This window comes from Colletotrichum scovillei, assembly GCF_011075155.1.
Source record: "Colletotrichum scovillei strain TJNH1 chromosome Unknown Contig00001, whole genome shotgun sequence".
NCBI classification, from domain to species: domain Eukaryota; kingdom Fungi; phylum Ascomycota; class Sordariomycetes; order Glomerellales; family Glomerellaceae; genus Colletotrichum; species Colletotrichum scovillei.
In genome coordinates, this window is record NW_023336259.1 from 3,071,892 (window position 1) to 3,088,793 (window position 16,902).

Consider the following 16,902-nt stretch of genomic DNA (forward strand, 5'->3'; position numbering starts at 1 on the left):
ATGCAGGAAACCCTCCCTCCGTCTTCCTCTCTCTCTAGGCTCTCGCAGACCTACGGATGCTCGCAGTCTGAGCTCTTGAAGACTCGGCGCAGATGTAGCAGGGCTGGACGGGTCGGGTTCAGCCATCGATTGACGATTATTGACTTCTCTGACAATTGGAGTGTTGCACAGTAGTCAAGGGGGTTGCTTCTGGGAACTTGGGAGCCAATCGTATGGGGCGAATGAGTTGACCTCCTCGGACACCGTCACAACTTCACAACCCCCCGCACAGCGCGTGGGATTTGGGTACTCCGTAGAGTACGTACCGAATCAGGAAGTGCTCAGGGGGCCCGGTTGGAGGAAAAAACGTGTTTCGGATTCTTGTGTCAACGCGCGCCAACCCTCATTCGGACTAGACCCATCATGGCACGCGGAAAGGGGCTCTCTCATTGGAGTCTTTGCTTGTCTTGAAGAAGGGGACGCCAACCCAGGCCCCCCATGGTTTGGGCTGGCGTTTGGCGTTTGGCGGTTGGCGTTTTGAGTCTCCCCCCAACTTCACTTCGCGTCTTCCATTTTGTCTTTCCAACTGCTTTGCCTCCAAAGTTCTGTACCTCCGTCCGCACAAAAAACTGTGAATAGCAATTGTAGGTGACATTGGCGGCAAGAATAGCAGTCTTTCGCGCCTCAGCTTAGCGTCCTTTACGGATCATTCGTCTCGCTTGGATTCAGATGGTTCCCGTGATCAAACTCCTGTGATGAACCCTGGCATCTAGGTACGCAGTACGGAGTACGGACTACGGAGTAACTCCCACGCAGTAATGAAAACCCATGCCTCTTGCGCTAATGTGGGGGCTATACTCCACTTATAATCAGATTTCTTCTTATAGAAAACATTCATTATTCAAATGGGAGAGCAGCAGCCTTCCATTTGGTCGTGCACGGATACCACCCGGACACGGGTCTTGACAACAAAATTGCACTCATCACACATTGTCACGATGAGCCGTTGTTGGCGTCTCTCTCGTGTGCCATTACCTCAGCGTACGATTTTGCTTTTATGGATGTTAGCTGCCGTGAGTACACATGTGACAGCTCCAGAAGGTTTCGCGGTGCGCCGCCCAATTGAATCGAGACACATAAGCTGGGACACTTAAACATTCGGAGCCGACGCCCCTCCGCGTCACCGTCCAAAGTCACTGCATTCAACACTTGTACTATTTCTTCTTTCTACTCCTTGATTCGGACTCGGTCCGTCAGATTGCGCAATGTTCCGGCCTCCAGCTGCGTTTCTAATCTTTCTAGAAGCCGATAGAGTTCAACGTCCCAGAAACTTCCGCATCATGACCGCGCACCACACGATCCAAAGAGGAAACACGGGGCCCATGGCCCTTGCTGGACATATGGCTGTGGGCAGCCTAGCAGGCTGGACATGCCCGTGACATTATCTCATTACAAGAGTCATTCAATCGGGGACCATGCCTCTGCAAGCCGAATTACTCCTTGTTGAAGCTACGGTGCTGCTAACTTGGTATTTCCTGTGAATCGAACCACGCGATCTTGTCTCAAGGTTGCCCTTATGAGACAAAACGAAGACACATCGGATGAGCATTTTTAGGCCGTATTACTCGCAAACAAACACGCCTCGCCCAAACTCCCTGTGTAAGCCATATGCAGCTGGCACCCGCCGGTATCGGCATTTTCCTGTAATTCCAAGCGGCAGTTCCCGAATATTTCTGCCCGCCTTTGCGTTATCTGATCTATTCCAGTGTTCACGAGATTCTGCCATGATCAACACCGGACACTCATGCTCGTGTCCCGTTTGTGCCCCCTGCTGCCATACCGGGATGATGTGCCGTTGCAGATGGCACTTACCAGGGCTTGATATTAGTCGCTAGGACCAAACGTTCCTGGCTTGTTTGCGATGCGATGATACATGGATTGCATATCCGTAGAGCGTCTCTGCGCCGCATACGCACCACATAGTCCGCACCGAAAGCAGGCAGGCAAAATATTGAGTTTGTACAACATCAGAAGACGCGGACTACGCGTCGACGATGTGGCTATTCTGGAGAAAGTCCACTGGTGGTGGTTTCCTTCAACGCAGCTCCCCCAGTAGCATATTCCGATCAGACGACGCGGAAAGTACTATCGCAAATTTGTTAGCCCAACGTCAACTGTATCGCGAAAAGAGATAATGCTCACCGATGGGCTCCGTTCCGGGCGCGAACTCGACACAGTTGACGGTTCCCTTATGACCCGGAAGCTTATATAGGAGCTTTCCAGTCTCACTAGACCAGATAGTCGCTGTACCGTCTCCGGACCCGACAGCCACCTTCTTGCCTTCGGAGTCCCAGCTAGCCTTGATGAGGTTCTTCTCCAGGCCCATGGACGCGCCGTCGAACGTTCTGATGGCTCTATCGGTCGGGGCAAATGGCCGAATGTCCCATGTCCTCACCGTGGAGTCCATGGCATATGAAAGCAAAGATTGCGAGTCCGGAGAGACTCTGAGGGAGGTGATCGTATCTTGGTGTCCCAGCATCGAGTACACGACCGATTTTTTGCGCAAGTCCCAGACTTTAATGTCATTGTCGATGCCTCCCGTGTAGACCTCGTTTCCAGCCTCTGACATGGCGATGGCCGTAATGGGAAATTCCGTCTGGATGTAGTCTGCTGCGTTCTTTGATCTCGGATCCCACAAGCCGATAGAGCCATCGTCACTTCCACTAACTAGCATATCCTCGCCTCGTTTGCTGAGGTCCACTGTATTGACAATCTCTTCGTGGCCGATGTATCTTCGTATTCTTGTTCCGTTCTCGAGGTCCCAACTTGCCAGGTGCATGTCTGCCGAAGCCGAGAAGACTATTTTGGAGTCTCTCGACCATTGCAGATCTAGAATTGCGCCTCGATGGCCGTTAAGAATGCCGTAGTTTTCGCAGTCCCCATACGTTCGCCACAATACTACTCGCGAATTAGCTTCGCCTCGCCAGCGATACAGAAGATATTTAAACTGACAAATGCTTCTGTCCATAGATCCTGAGGCGATGAAATTGCCCGTTGGGTCGAATTTCGCAGCAAAGATCTCGCCTGAGTGACCAGATAGTTCCATGACCGGTGCCTGCAGGTTACTTGTGCGCGGTGTCTGTCGGACAGGCCGTCAGTAAGTTTCCAATTGACAATGAAGAGTATTCGCATACCACCTGCACTAACGCGCTGCTCTTCCCTGAGGCGTTGAGCCTTGCTAAAGCTCCTGTTGAAGATCCCACATTCTGACGCTTCACGATCATCTGGCTTGCGCCGAGTTCGTCATCCGCCGGTCTCTTCTCAGCAGACATGGCTGCAGTCGTCGAACGTGTTTCTCGAGGCTCGTGGGTGTTCTATTCGAAGCAGGATCGTCATATGGCGTAGATCGTGCTGGTTCGCGTCGATTTGAATGTCAATTGAATCGGGCCAGCGGTTGTTGACTAGAGAAAATGCGTTGGCTGAGGTCATTGGCCCATGCGAGGTTGGGATGTGGACGGAGCTTGCTTCTGCCGATCCCCGAGCTAAAGGTGGGACCTCGATTCAGAGGACCTGGAGAGTCCACCTCGGTGCATCTCCATACCTTGCGTCGAGGTACACTACCTTACCTAGCAGTGCGTAAATTACCTCCTGGGTAGGTATCCGTGCCTGGCTTTCATTGCACCTCGCGCAAGCTTATCTTATCTTCAACCTCACCAATGTCCACGAACACCAGCTGGCACCCCACGGTCCATTCAAGCCTCTCGTTCAACTTCGATCAGTACGACAACCGACGACGGCAATAGCCCTTGCGACCGCCGTATTCACCGATATTGAAGACTTGCGACTGCACTTCACTGTACGACGTGAACGGCCCAAGACAACCCACGTGAACGACGCAACGTGCTTGCGATCCAAGGCGGCAGCCACTTCCGCGACACAGCCCGGTACCAGGCATCCGACGCCAGCGATACTTCCCTCCCTTACTACTTGGCAGGCGTCTGCGAGAAATCATGGCCGCAAGCAAGGCAACCCGCTTGGGAGAGGAGTGCGTTTTCCAGCCAGACCCGAGCGTGGGTAGACAGAAGCTAACAATGCAGCAGAATCTGGAAGTACGTTGCGTGGCACCTGAATGCCCAAGAACGAACAAGTCTGACGTGCTCGAATGTAGAACCCGTATAGACAAAGTCAATGCCGAGCTCGTCACCCTCACCTACGGAACAATTGTTGCGCAGTTGTGCAAAGATTACGATAGCGACTATGTAGAGGTCAACAAGCAGCTGGACAAGATGGGATACAACATCGGCCTTCGTCTCATTGAGGATTATTTGGCAAAATCGAATACAATGAAGAGATGCGCAAACTTTCGCGAGACCGCAGACGTTATTGCAAGAGTACAGTCCCCTTGATTCATCAGGTATTGAGCCTGCATGCTGACCATTGCGCACTCTAGGTCGGCTTCAAGATATTTTTAAACATCACACCACAGGTGACCAACTGGACGACGGACAACAAACAGTTCTCGCTTGTGTTTGACGAAAACCCTCTCGCAGACTTTGTCGAGCTGCCCGATGACGAGCGAGCGCAGGATGAGCTCTGGTACTCCAATATCTTTTGTGGAGTCTTGCGGGGAGCTCTTGAGATGGTGCAGATGCAGGTCGAAGCGCACTTCATCAGTGACGTTCTGCGAGGCCATGATACGACCGAGATGAGGGTATCATTAGTGCGGTACATCGACGACGAGCTTCCTCCCGAAGATGACTAGATGTGATTGCATCTTGCCATACAACGTTGTTCTTTACTATAACCAGATGTGCTACAATGGGTTGTCCCGCATCGACACAAATTTGCTATCTGTCGATGGAAGTCTGGAAAATAGCGCGCGGCCTCAATTCCCTGTGCGCTGGTGGACATAGAGGGCGAGGCCAGCTTCATCGCCCATGATGATGCGCCAAATGCACCTCCATGGAATCATGAAGTAGGTGAATATCGAGGCCAGGCGTGTATCACATGTAACAAGATGGAGACAACCGGTAAAGCGCCTAAGACGCAGTCATGACCTGCACGATATTAAAGAGACTTGTTCGTGCGAAAGTCACCACTGCCAACGTGAAAACCCGAAGTTGGAAGCAAGTGTTGATATGATGTTGCTGTAATTGGGTACAAGGGTGGGGCAGACTAGTTAGAGAAAAGATCATTTACTGAACTGGGCGTCTTCAAGCACATGATTATATGTAGATGTGGTTTCTTTTCAAAATTCCTTCGGGCAAGCTGTGTTTGCGGGGATTCCGCCTCTATTCCCGCATGCCTTGAAATGAGTCTTGAGACAAGTTGACTTCCATGGAATTGCCCAATAGACGGACAGTAAGCATTGAACTTCATTCAAGTGAGCACTTAAGAAAAAGAGATTTCACCACCGGTGTGGCTACGTCTCTTGGTGCTCATGCTTGGAGTCGAACTCGAGTACTCGTAGCCTGTCATCGAGTAGGCCGTGGGCGAATTGATTGGTGGCCTTGAACCATCCCATCATCCAGCCAGTTTGTCCCGATACCGGGACCTGGGGGGCGGCCTGCTGTTGCTGGTAACAGGAACTGACTTGAGAGGGTATATGAGGGCTTCTTGACGCATGTGCGGAAGGTATGATGAACACCTGCCTTCAGGACAGCCGGCCGATCTTCGGGAAATGTGGAGCATTACGGGACCCGACATGGGGCTCTTGGGACGGCAAAGTGCCCGGATTCTTCTGACAATATGGGTACAGTACGGAGAGGCCGTGTACAGCAGCAGCAAAGCCGGACAGTTCACAACAAGAGCATAAGCAGAAAATTTGCACGCATGGCAATCACATATGCAATTTGAGCAGAATTACCAGGCGACAACAATTTGCGAGTCTCTATTCTTCATTTGCCCTTGCTTCAGTTTATTGGATCAAATGTTTTCAAGTTTACTCCTGTCGAGATGATGATACGGAACCTTAAGCTTGCTCGAGAGGTCCGTGCTACGGCCCATGGCTTGCCTTTCATTTCCCGACTAAAGCTGTGAGTTAATTATGGATACTCAGGCTCAGAGAACCTGCGAATGATCATACTGTGGTTGTATGGGTAAGTTTAACCTCTGGCCATGTATTTGCGGGCAGCGGCCCACTGGACTGGGGATCTGGGCAACTCGACTGGCTGAAGCCCAGCTACGAGCGTCGAAGTACCGTTGCTGAGATAATCGGAGTGGTGCGCCACAGATACCTGACAGGGGGTTTTACTTTGGCCTGATACCGCAGTAATTACTCCTTGGCTTATTGCCGAATGGAGAGAACAGGTCCCTTTGAATACCTAGGCCTCAATGTGCCATATCGGTGTTGCAGAAGCCGTCGTGCAACGGACTTGCCGTCACATAGGTACACATCTGAGCGCAAGAGAGCAGGAACGAACCACGTCGGCTCTATATTCACAAGCAGGTGAGCGCATTGATTGGAACGAGGCTGTACTGAAAATGCAACAATCGCATCCCAGGCGACGTTGGAGTCATTGGTCATACTCGTGTCGCGCGGCGTGTTCAAGGTGCCTGTGACATTGTGCCTCACGTGACAGACGGGTCAAAGAAGCTTAGGTATACACCTGAGGCGAGATGCTTCTCGATGTGCTTGGAGCCTCCAGTCAGCGTTACTGCGTAGAGCAAGAAACCCGTAAAAGGCAGCGGGGGGCGGGATATCGGATACCAAGTGCCTTGGGTGGATCGTGAATGGTAGTCGCTGTCAGACCTCTCCACCTCACGTCACGAGAAGCTGAAGGGCAGACGCGTCTAGTGTATGGCGGACAGGATCTCATTTTGACTGAGACGTCTGATGGAGCGCGTTTTTTGGTGCGGCCCATTCAAGATGCGACGTTAGCAGAAGTGTGAAGATTGGGTACGCTGGTGGAGGCGGCGCGCAGCTAACACCCGGTACCGGGTCATAAGCTCGACGTGCCACAACGCGACTTCCAGCATGGCACCCCGGGCTCCCATGGGCCATGCCGACGAGATAAGGTAAGGTAAGGTAGGTACTTGAGATCACTACCTTAGCTCCAGGGGAGGGTAAAGGACCTTAACGTGGGTTGGTGGGAACATGGGGTTAGATAGCTAAGGTAGTCCGGAGCCTTCTGAAGCTTCAAGCCCAAGCAGGTACCTTAACGGGTACCTACCGCCCTATAGCTTGAGGGCTCGTTCGGAGTCTTTCAGTTCGCCTAGGTAAGGTAGTACCCGGAGAGCTGGAAAGCAAGCAAGCACGCAAGTTGGAGGTGGTTGTCGATTTTTTGCCTCTGACGATTGGGTGTGTGGCCTCAGGCAACAAGCGGTCTCAGATATTCGCAGCTCATTCTGAGATATGCGGCATGCCCGGCGCGGGTGCGCGCCTCACCTCGTGCTGGGCACCTCACCTTCCTTACCTTAGGTTGCCTACCTTACAGGACTGACTACCTTCCCTACCTTACCTAGGTACCTTGGGTTATGTGGCATAGCGGCCTACCCGTACTTCGTTCAGTGCTCGTGAGGTCTCTAGAATCTCAAGTTTGAGGTGAATAGGTAGAGATCCCGCCTCCTGCCCAAGCGTCGCATGCCCCGAAAATTGGGAAAATCCCAACCCCATCCTTCCCACTCTCCCACTCCCGTCCGTCCTGGTCTTCCCGTCCTACCTTACTTCCCACCCCGACTGTGTTTTTCTGCATTCAAGCATTGTCGACTAACACCTTGAGGTACGGAGTACGCAGTAGGTGCCTTGCCCTCTAACCCAAGGCGCCCCTCTCTTTCTTCCCTCGTCTTCTCGCTTCCTCCGACCTCTACTTCCGCCTTTCCCTTTCCTCCTCAAATCACCAATCCACTTCCACCCCTTGGACATTGGATGGCCTCGCATGCCGATCTCATCCCCAATGCCAACGTGGTCTCGATAACGTGTTTGTTACTCTCCTGAGTCCTCATTCATGGTCACTGCCCTCGCGCCCCGCGAGACACTCGTCCACCTTCAAACCGACCTTGCCTGATCTGCCTAGCGACCGCGGCTTTAGGGACCGATCAGTCGACCTTCGCTACGGAATAACATCCCGCCATTCTCCACAGCTGCTAACACCGACGAAGCCAGACCTTACAGACCGACCATATCACTCACCTCACCCATTATTAGCAGTAGCACCACCGCCCAGAACCACGGTCGTCCTCCACGTCCACATCCACCTTCACTTCGACACTGCTTTCCCCCCCGGAGAGCGAGGAACCCTCCCTCTCCCTTCTCCCCCCAAAACCCAAACCCAAATCCAAATCAAATACCTAGCCACCCAGAAGGGGCCACACTGCCATATCCTGAGCCACAGCCTGAGCCAGAGCAAGAGCCAGAAACACCAGGTCTTCCTACCCCCGACCCCCGAGTCGCCCTGCTTTCCCTCCTCCTGTCTTTCATCTTTCCACTCTTCCCATTTCCTTTCAAAGTCCCACTCCCTCACCTGCAACTGCCTTTGGTGGCCCATCCCGTCGCCCTTCCGCCTTCTTCAACATCTCGCCCTCGCATCAATCCTCCTCCCCCTCTCCAACCCAAATCCGCCACAGCTTTTGTCGCTGCCACGTCTTTCGACTCTTTTTTTTTTTTTCCTTCATCTGTACCAAACCATATCTCACCACCGCCATCATCACCGGTCGCGCATCCCGCCATCTGTCGCGCGCTTCTGTCTGCACTCCCCAGCCTTTCTCTTATCCGTCCAACTGAAGGCTCCTTGTACCCTTGCGCCCGACCGCTGAATCCGACACGACTTTGCCGCCAGCCGGCTTTTTAGCGCACCGCGTAACCACGTACACGCTCTGCGACACTCCCACCTCCAACCACAAGGTGGCTGACCGACAAACTTTTGACGACATCGACACTCTTTCTTCGCTTCCGAACAACCACCATCCTTCAATCAACTTCTCCTTCATCCATCGCATCGACCTCACCCCATCTCGTCGGGCAGACGCTTGTCTGCAGCCCGGCTCACAATCATGAACGCCAACGTCAATCCCAACCTGGCCAACATGAACGCCATGGGCGGTGGCCCTGTTGGCGCGCCCGTCCCTATGATGAATAATGGCGCAGTCGCTCCCCAAGTCGCCGGCGGTCCACGACAGATGACCATGCCCACCGAGAGCCAGCGCACTCTGCTCAACACCTACATCTACGAGTACTTCCTCCGCCATCAAATGTTTGATTGCGCGAGATCCCTCCTTAATGGAGACCACCAAGTGAATGTCATGAAGGACGGCGCCAACCGCCGGAGGGACGAGAACGGTAACCTCATTGGCAATGGTCTCGGTGACGACCCCATGGACACCGACTCCAAAGACGACATTGACGCGAAGCTCCCTGATGACCTTCCGGCCCCCAAGCTGCCCATGCCTGCCTCAGAATCATCCTTCTTGTACGAATGGTTCTGCCTCTTCTGGGACATCTTCCACGCGCAACGAACAAAGGGTGGCAACGGTCCCGTCAATCAATATGTCAGCCATACTCAGGTATGTCGTTATCCGTCGGCGGTTCTCTGTTCATGTCTGGATCATCACTAACCGAGCTGAATAGCAGCAATCCCGCATGCGACAGAACCAACAGCAAGAACTTCTCCGCCAAATGCGCCCAGACGGCATGGCCGCCCAGCAGCAATATCACTCCCAGATGATGCGCAACATGCAAAATGGCGGTATGGCCATGAACATGCAAAAGGGCAACTTGGCACGGGCCGCCATGGCGAATAATCAGAACAAGTGAGGCTTCACAGATTCGTGCCTCCCTTCATCATGTGCATGGCTTGCTAACCCAAATCCCCTCTTACAGCCCCCAGGCCATGCAAATGCTTCAGCAGCATGCGAAGCAAACCCAGATGCAGCGAGATCCTTCGGACATGGATGGCAACCGCCAGCGCCCCTCGTCGCCTGGGTCTGGTGAAAACGCTCCTTCCCCCTCCAAGAGACCACGCCTGGACGGTGCGCCCAACTTCCCGAACCAGGCTGGAATGATGCCGAACGGAAGACCTCAGCAGGGCATGCCTGGCCAGCAGGTGGGGACCACCCCGAACGTAGCTCAAGCCCAGCAGATGCTCATCACCAACGGAATCAACCCGGCGTCGCTGACCCAGCAGCAGTTTACGACATTCTCAAACCAACCACCTGCTGTCCAAGCTAAGTCTATTGCTACATATGCGGCAAACCTCCAACAGCATCAGGCTAGCCAGATGCCTAACAAAACCATGCCTAACGCGCCCGGCCCCCAGGGCCAGGGCTCACCCATGATGGCTCAAGGCCAAGAAGGTGCCGGGCTGGCTGCGTACTACAATGCTGGGGAAATGGGTCCAGGAGGAATTCGGCCTGGCCCTGGCGGTGCCCAAGCCGGTGGTGGAAGTAACCACGCTCTGCAGGACTATCAAATGCAGCTAATGCTTCTGGAGCAGCAGAATAAGAAAAGGCTCATGATGGCCCGCCAGGAACAAGATAACATGGGCGGAGGTGCCATACCCAGAGACGGTCCCGCCGGGCCTGGCGGCCCTGGCGCACCTCCTGGTCCCAATGGTCAGCCTTTCCCGGAGACATCTCCCCAAGGCGCCAGAACCGGAGCTTCACCAAACCCAACGGAGCAGATGAAGAGAGGTACCCCGCAGATGAACAACGCTGGCATTCCTTCACCGCTCCCCGAGGGCGCTCAATCTCGTGGCTCTCCCAACCCTATGAACTTTATGGGTAACCAAATGGATCCGAATATGGCGCCACACTTCTTCAAGGGCATGGGCAATCAAATGGATGGGAACATGGCCGGCAACCCTCAGATGAATGGCGGCATGCGCCCACCCAGCTCACACCCTGGTCAGCAGTTCAACGGTCAGATGAACCCGCAGCAGATGATGGTCGCCCGGCAACAGCAGCAACAGGCGCAACAGCAGCAGCAAGCCCAGCAGCAGCAGCAGCAGCAGCAGCCACCTCAGCAGCAGGGACAGCCTCAGCAGGCCGGCCAAGGTGGTCAGCCGGTGCAATGGCAGCAAGGCGGGCCGAATGGTCAGATGGTGCCTCAGGGTCCTCAGGGATCTGTTCAGGGTACACCGCAGCAACGGTCGATGCCACCGCCATCTGCACCAGCTGGCGCCAACTCCAACCGGACGAGCACTTCCTCGCCTCAACAGGCCGCAGCGGCTCCCCCGACTCCGTCACAATCAAACAAGGCGGCGCCGAAGAAGAAGGATACCAAGAACACAAAGGCAAAGGTGAGCACATGGCAAGACACACATTGCAAAAACAAAACTAACACATGCGCAGGCTGCGGCGGGAAAGAAGTCAGGCAACAACAACCTGAACAGTGGCACTACACCAGCCGCCGACGGTGCAGATGCGGAGGCTGCAACACCTGCAACTCCCATCACTCCTGTCACCTCTGCCAACTTCACCAAGAACGGACAAAATGCCGCCGTGCCAGCCGTGCCCAACGGCCAGGCTGCTGCTCCTGCACCTGCCCCTCAGCCTCAGGTACCCCCCCAGGCACAACACGATGCCAACCAGAACGGAGGGTTCATGGACAACACGAACCCAATGGTGGACTTCGGTGCTATGGCATTCGCCGACCCGTTGGTCTCGGACAATGTTCTTAACGACTTCGACTTTGACTCATTTCTACACGAAGACGGCGACAATCAGGCCTTTGATTTCAACACGGGTTCATTTGGCATGGAAGGCGCCAACGAAATTGGCGCAGACTAGACGGTTTCTAAGCCTGACTTTTAGGTGTACGATTCTCTCTCGTCTGTGTCATGCCTTAGTTGTGCGTTAGGCGTTGTGTCGATTCCCCAGCCTGATTTCTCCGTGCCTCGCCATTCTGCGGTCGAGCGGCATGGCATTTGCGAAGCATGGCTATCTCCATTTGATTTATGGATGCGCTCAGAATACCAAAAAAAGGGGGTTTTACAGTCTAGAATACATCAAATCGGACTGAGCCCACATCGATTTGTTGGCATCTTGCCAACTGTAACTTTCAGGAGGATTTGCTCGACAATTGCAGTCAAGATAAAGCAGTCGGGCTTAACTCTCGCCGCCTCATCGAGCCTGTCACTTTCCTATTTCATATGCTTTGATTTACCAATCGCCTTTGGACGACGTTATGTGTGGCATGCACTTGACGGATTGCCTCATTGGCGGCATACTCCAATGAGTCGTTTTGCTGTTCAGCACAGCCTCGTTTTCAACGGCGATTTAATTCCCTTGCGTGCATGTGCCTGGGGTAACACGCATACAAACTTCACGTTACTTTTCTCCTTGTCGGTCGTTGGTGGACGGACCGCTTGCGAGAATTCTTGATCATTGGTTCTGGAGTTCTACTGGAAGGGTTCGCAAAGTTTTGTCGGGTGCCTTTCCTATCGAACCAGTGGGCGTAATCATTGATTGTACGTGGCATACGATGTGCGAATGCAGAGCCCGGTTTCGTTTGGTGGACCCATCAGTGTTCATTTGCAAAAGAGGTGACAAGAGAGTCCAAAAGGGGGCAGTTGTACCGGTTGTGGATTGAGTTGAGAGCATTGTATTTACTAGAAGGTCGGGGACACGTTCGATCACCAGCGTCGTCCTACTGTCGTCGTTGACCCTGGATCCTGTCGGATTATACTGTGGCGCGGTGCGGTATTGGTTTACGAGGATCAATCCATCTTTTTTTCATATCCTGGATGCCATCAAATATCAAAGTTCCCTCTGGCATCTCTGTCAATTATTCGTAGAAACATCACCAGCACTACTGCATTGAACATGACGATCACGATCATGTCTTCTCCTCAGAATGTTTCCGAAGCATGATCCAAGGAGGGAAGGCAAGCCTCAATGTGCACGAACCCTTCCATCTTTGGGGGGCGTTTGATACCGCCTACAATAATGGGAGCCTTCTGACTGTCAACGCGAACGTATCTGTGCTAGTGAGGCTTTCACATGTGGTCGCACGGCTCAGAGAGGCCTGTCCAACATCTTTTGCCCTGCCCTACCCTGAGCTCTAAGTTCCTTACTCGGCAAGGGAGATCCCCGCACCGCACCGGGCCTGGGTCGAGCACCGAGGCGGCAGGCGTGGCCGTGATCTACATACAAGTCGGACATTTTGCCAATGGTAATCTCGGGGAATTAGACGCGGGGCGGGGGCCTTTTTCTTCTCTTAATAATATTGGTAATAGTAATAAGTGCCGGTGGCCGGATGCGGCGGCGGACGCAACGGTTGTCGATCTGCAATCCGGGGTCGGTCGTGCGACGGGTTATCGGCGGGGACATTTAGAGGCTAGCACTGAGCTTGTTCCTCTGTTACTCTGATCGAGGGTCTAAGATCCAAGATCCAAGATCCAAGGGTGTGTACTCGGCAGTATGAATACGCGGCAGCCTTGTGGAAGAGGTGGATTACTGGGTAGGCCATCGTATATTTGCTGCTTTAAGGGGATGGTGTATAACATTCATAATCAAGAGGACCTTGATTAGTATCTGCGTTAGCTACGCATATCTATGATCTACACAACAAACTGGCTCTGTGTAGAAAATATTGCAGAATTCGGGTCTATCTAGGCACGTCACAGTGAGTTACACGAGCAAATGGTCTACATCCGCTCTCATAATTGTCATCAAATCCAGTGATACTTGTGTTCTGGGGGTTCAGATAACGGGGAAGGATTCCCGTGTTGGATTTCAACATTGACTACTATGTAGGCGGTAAAACCTGAGAAGTCGCTCCTCCTCTACGCCTGGTCAGGCCCGCAGGCCTAAGAACAGACGCAGATGGGTGAGCAGAACGTATGAGTGTAAAGGCAGCCGCTATCTATCGCTTTCCAAAAAGGGGTATATACCAAAGGGGCAAGAATTATCCTGTCTTGAGAAAAGGGGGAGTGCGTGCCAAAGGAGCCATGTGCGATTCGAACGTACGAGATTCGACATTGGGGCACTATGTGATGGCCGGAGTTCATAACATGACGGAGATATGTGAGAGCGGTGTCCGCGAGGCCGAGCTCATTACGCATACAGCCATTAGAGGCAGCTGCACTCAAGGCGACTGGTATACCGTGAGGTATCCGATCTCCATCATGCTTCCGTAGCCATCCTGAGTAGCGTCGGTAGGAGAACCCGGCAACGTGCCGCCTGAAATTGGTTAGCATTCTCATATACGACAAACGGTCAACCGAGGCAACAGGAGCGAGAAACATACCAACTGCTACATTCATAAGCACATAGTAGGGCATGTGACAGAGGGTCGCCCAGATGCCTTCATCACCAATATCGCTGCCCTTGAGCTGGTTGAAGACAACACCATCGCGGTACCATGTGATGGTCTCGGTGACCCAGTTGTTCGACGTGCGGTCCCACTCCAGTGCCCAAGTGTGCCAACCGTTGTCGGGCATCGAAGTAGCCACGCCACGGCCGCTGGGCTCGTTGCAGATGCCGCCGGATTCTTGTTGGCAGTGAACGGTACCCGTGGCGGTGGCCTGGCCGTTGATCTGTTCAAAGATGTCGAGCTCGCCGCAGAGGGGCCACTGAACCCCGTTGCGAACGGCATCGCCCAGCATCCAAAAGGCAGGCCACATACCCTGCTTATTTGCGTTGTCGCCCATCCTGAACATTGACTGGACCCGCATCTTCCCTCCCGGCTGGGGTGTCCACGCTGCCTTTGTCTCGATACGCGCAGATGTCCATACGCCGCTTGCTGACTTTCGGGGAATGAGCTGGATGGTTTCACCACCTGATATTTGGACGTTCCAGGACGATTCGGTGTAAGTCTGGACCTCGTTGTTCGTGTCGATGGCCAAGGCGACGTTCCATGTGTCACTTCGAGGGGGTGCGCCGGCGTTTCCTTGGAAGGTCTCGGACCAGATGATTCTCATGCCATCTTGTGCTGGGGGCACAAGAGCTCCGACGAACGGCGTGAGAGAAAAGAGAAGTTGGGCGTATTTGGAAAGCATTTTCATCTCGTGTATTTGCTGTTACTGACTGACTCCTCTTTCTGTTCGTCTAGTATACTGAATGAATGGATTGGTATTGAAGTCCGTGGGTTCGATCTCGTCTATTTGCGAGCGTTCCGGGGATGAAAGTGAATGGACGATGATATTCAAATGAACGTAATCACCAAGAAAAGAATGTAACGGCGCTGGGCCTAGTAAGTGAAAGTGGGTGCGGTAGAGAGCGAGAGAGGCGGCAAAAGCACATAGTTACCAACGGGCAGCGAGGCTGGGTCGCCTCTTTATATACGGCCAGGAGAAGTTCCTACATGGGGATGGTCTAGACAACGCACATTGGGAGGAACAACCTTGCATTGGGACAACTTGACCAGGGAGCAGGACGACAAGGATACTATGCCGAGAGCAGGCGATGAGTTACAACGGGTTAAGGAGGAGCTTGTGCCATGCCCTTGTTATCGCATATGGTTGGATTAGGGTAGTTGTCCAGAGGCGGCAACGCAGAGAAAGAGATTGACGTGGGGAGTCAGGATGAAACGCCCAGAAGCGGCCAGGAATACCCAGTGTGGCGGTGACGATGGCCTGCCTACTTCGCAACTCGGCACAGTCTTCTTGGTGGACTCTGGCTCAGCCGCTCAGGTTACAGTACGCAGTATCCGCACAGCAGGAGAGCCAAGAATGGTCGAGCAAGGGTATAAACTGCAGTCTGCCAGACAGGTCGTGGACGGTAGTGAGTGGTACATTAGGGCAACGAGGTGAATATGGATACATGGCAGGGAAAGCAGGGGTTATTTCCAGTACCTACACAAAGCCATGGCGACTGCAGAGAGGAGTTCGACACGGGTAGTGGGCGTGGCAAGGCAAGGGAGTCCTGATCTGCGTCGGACAAGACGACAGCCGCCATAGATAGGGGCCAGCCTAAGATCGAGACCAAGATGTGGACAAGGAAGTTGACGTTGGCCATGGATAAGCCAGCAGGTACTCCGTACTTGGTTTGTGCAGTGAACCGTAAGAGCGAGCCAGGGCAGGAAGAGCTGGATAAGGGAATGGAGCAGGAGGGTTGGCTCTTTCAGAATTGACTCGTCAACGATCTCCATCGGTCCATCCATATCCGTACATACACATGGAATGCTGTGGAGACAAGAAAAGAGGCTGAGGTGCGATTACAGACTCATATGCAGACGTGATATTGGTACTCCGTAGGCATGGTGGTATGGGAGAGAACGGGGCTTTGAGAGCAGTCGAAAAAGAAAAGGGACGGGGCCCGTTGGCGGCGCATCCGAGCCAAGGATCGACGACGGATACTGCCTGCACTGGCCAACGGGTGTCATTGGCGGTTCATCTGTAGTCGGTACCGAGCGTCAGTTGCATAACCTTCAATTTGGGCACCGCGGCACTAGGTACCTGGCAGATCCATACTGCGGCCCAAAAAAACAAATGCAGTTAATCGTCCAGTCAGGAAGGACCAAACCTCTGAAAAGGAGGTGGACTCGGGGCATTTGTCTAGAGTCGGGGTCGATCAGAAAAAGAGCCTCGAAAGGGGAGGACAGTACTCCGTACACTAGGACTAGGGGTTTCGGACGTGGGGGTAACACGAGCCGTGATATCCGTCCATTGGATGGGCTCAACCCTCACCTTACAGTAAGTAGGTAGACTTCGTCTAAGTATTTTGCTGTGCACACTCAATGTGTACAGAGCATCCGTAGACATCTGGTGTGAGTCGTACGAATCTGAATAAGAAGGCTGCAGGCCAAAAGCTTTGCTTTCTGCAATTCTTCAAGCTGTCACCAGCGGCCACGGCTGCCCTCCTTCCTTCTTTTCAATTTCCTATCAAGTTGTGCAATTGCGTGTGGCTGCACTCAATGGTGTGGCAGGCGGGCCATTCTCGCCAAGATGGGATCGTCAAGTGCCCCTGAATATTCAAAAGTTGTACATGAAGAGTGCAGGCACCAGGATGGCACAGGCAGCGCTGCCCAGGTGCTGAACCGGCAAT

The 16,902-nt window shown here is 53.4% G+C and overlaps 4 protein-coding genes across 4 annotated transcripts; 2 read left to right on the top strand and 2 right to left on the bottom strand.

Annotated features, from left to right (window-relative positions):
- Positions 1-1,593: 1,593 nt before the first annotated feature.
- HER10_EVM0005814 (WD repeat domain-containing protein) lies at positions 1,594-3,427 on the bottom strand. Its single transcript, XM_035475418.1, has 4 exons — positions 3,174-3,427; positions 2,992-3,118; positions 2,182-2,937; positions 1,594-2,124 (listed from the first exon to the last, which is right to left on the bottom strand). Exons 1-4 carry the CDS (start codon positions 3,309-3,311, stop codon positions 2,075-2,077), a joined length of 1,071 nt encoding a protein of 356 aa, XP_035338385.1. The 5' UTR covers positions 3,312-3,427; the 3' UTR covers positions 1,594-2,074.
- A 265-nt stretch (positions 3,428-3,692) lies between these two features.
- HER10_EVM0012486 (transporter particle component) lies at positions 3,693-5,154 on the top strand. The gene is made up of 4 exons (XM_035481880.1): positions 3,693-4,024; positions 4,080-4,088; positions 4,148-4,370; positions 4,430-5,154. Exons 1-4 carry the CDS (start codon positions 3,990-3,992, stop codon positions 4,739-4,741), a joined length of 579 nt encoding a protein of 192 aa, XP_035339011.1. The 5' UTR covers positions 3,693-3,989; the 3' UTR covers positions 4,742-5,154.
- Positions 5,155-7,573: 2,419 nt separating this feature from the next.
- On the top strand, positions 7,574-12,768 carry HER10_EVM0010558 (SOM1 protein). The gene is made up of 4 exons (XM_035480014.1): positions 7,574-9,480; positions 9,545-9,726; positions 9,797-11,213; positions 11,266-12,768. Exons 1-4 carry the CDS (start codon positions 8,971-8,973, stop codon positions 11,701-11,703), a joined length of 2,547 nt encoding a protein of 848 aa, XP_035338849.1. The 5' UTR covers positions 7,574-8,970; the 3' UTR covers positions 11,704-12,768.
- A 980-nt stretch (positions 12,769-13,748) lies between these two features.
- Positions 13,749-15,275, bottom strand: HER10_EVM0012900 (glycosyl hydrolase family 16). Its single transcript, XM_035482279.1, has 2 exons — positions 14,165-15,275; positions 13,749-14,097 (listed from the first exon to the last, which is right to left on the bottom strand). The coding sequence occupies exons 1-2, from the start codon at positions 14,919-14,921 to the stop codon at positions 14,003-14,005; spliced, it is 852 nt and encodes a 283-aa protein (XP_035339053.1). The 5' UTR covers positions 14,922-15,275; the 3' UTR covers positions 13,749-14,002.
- Between the last annotated feature and the right edge of the window lie 1,627 nt (positions 15,276-16,902).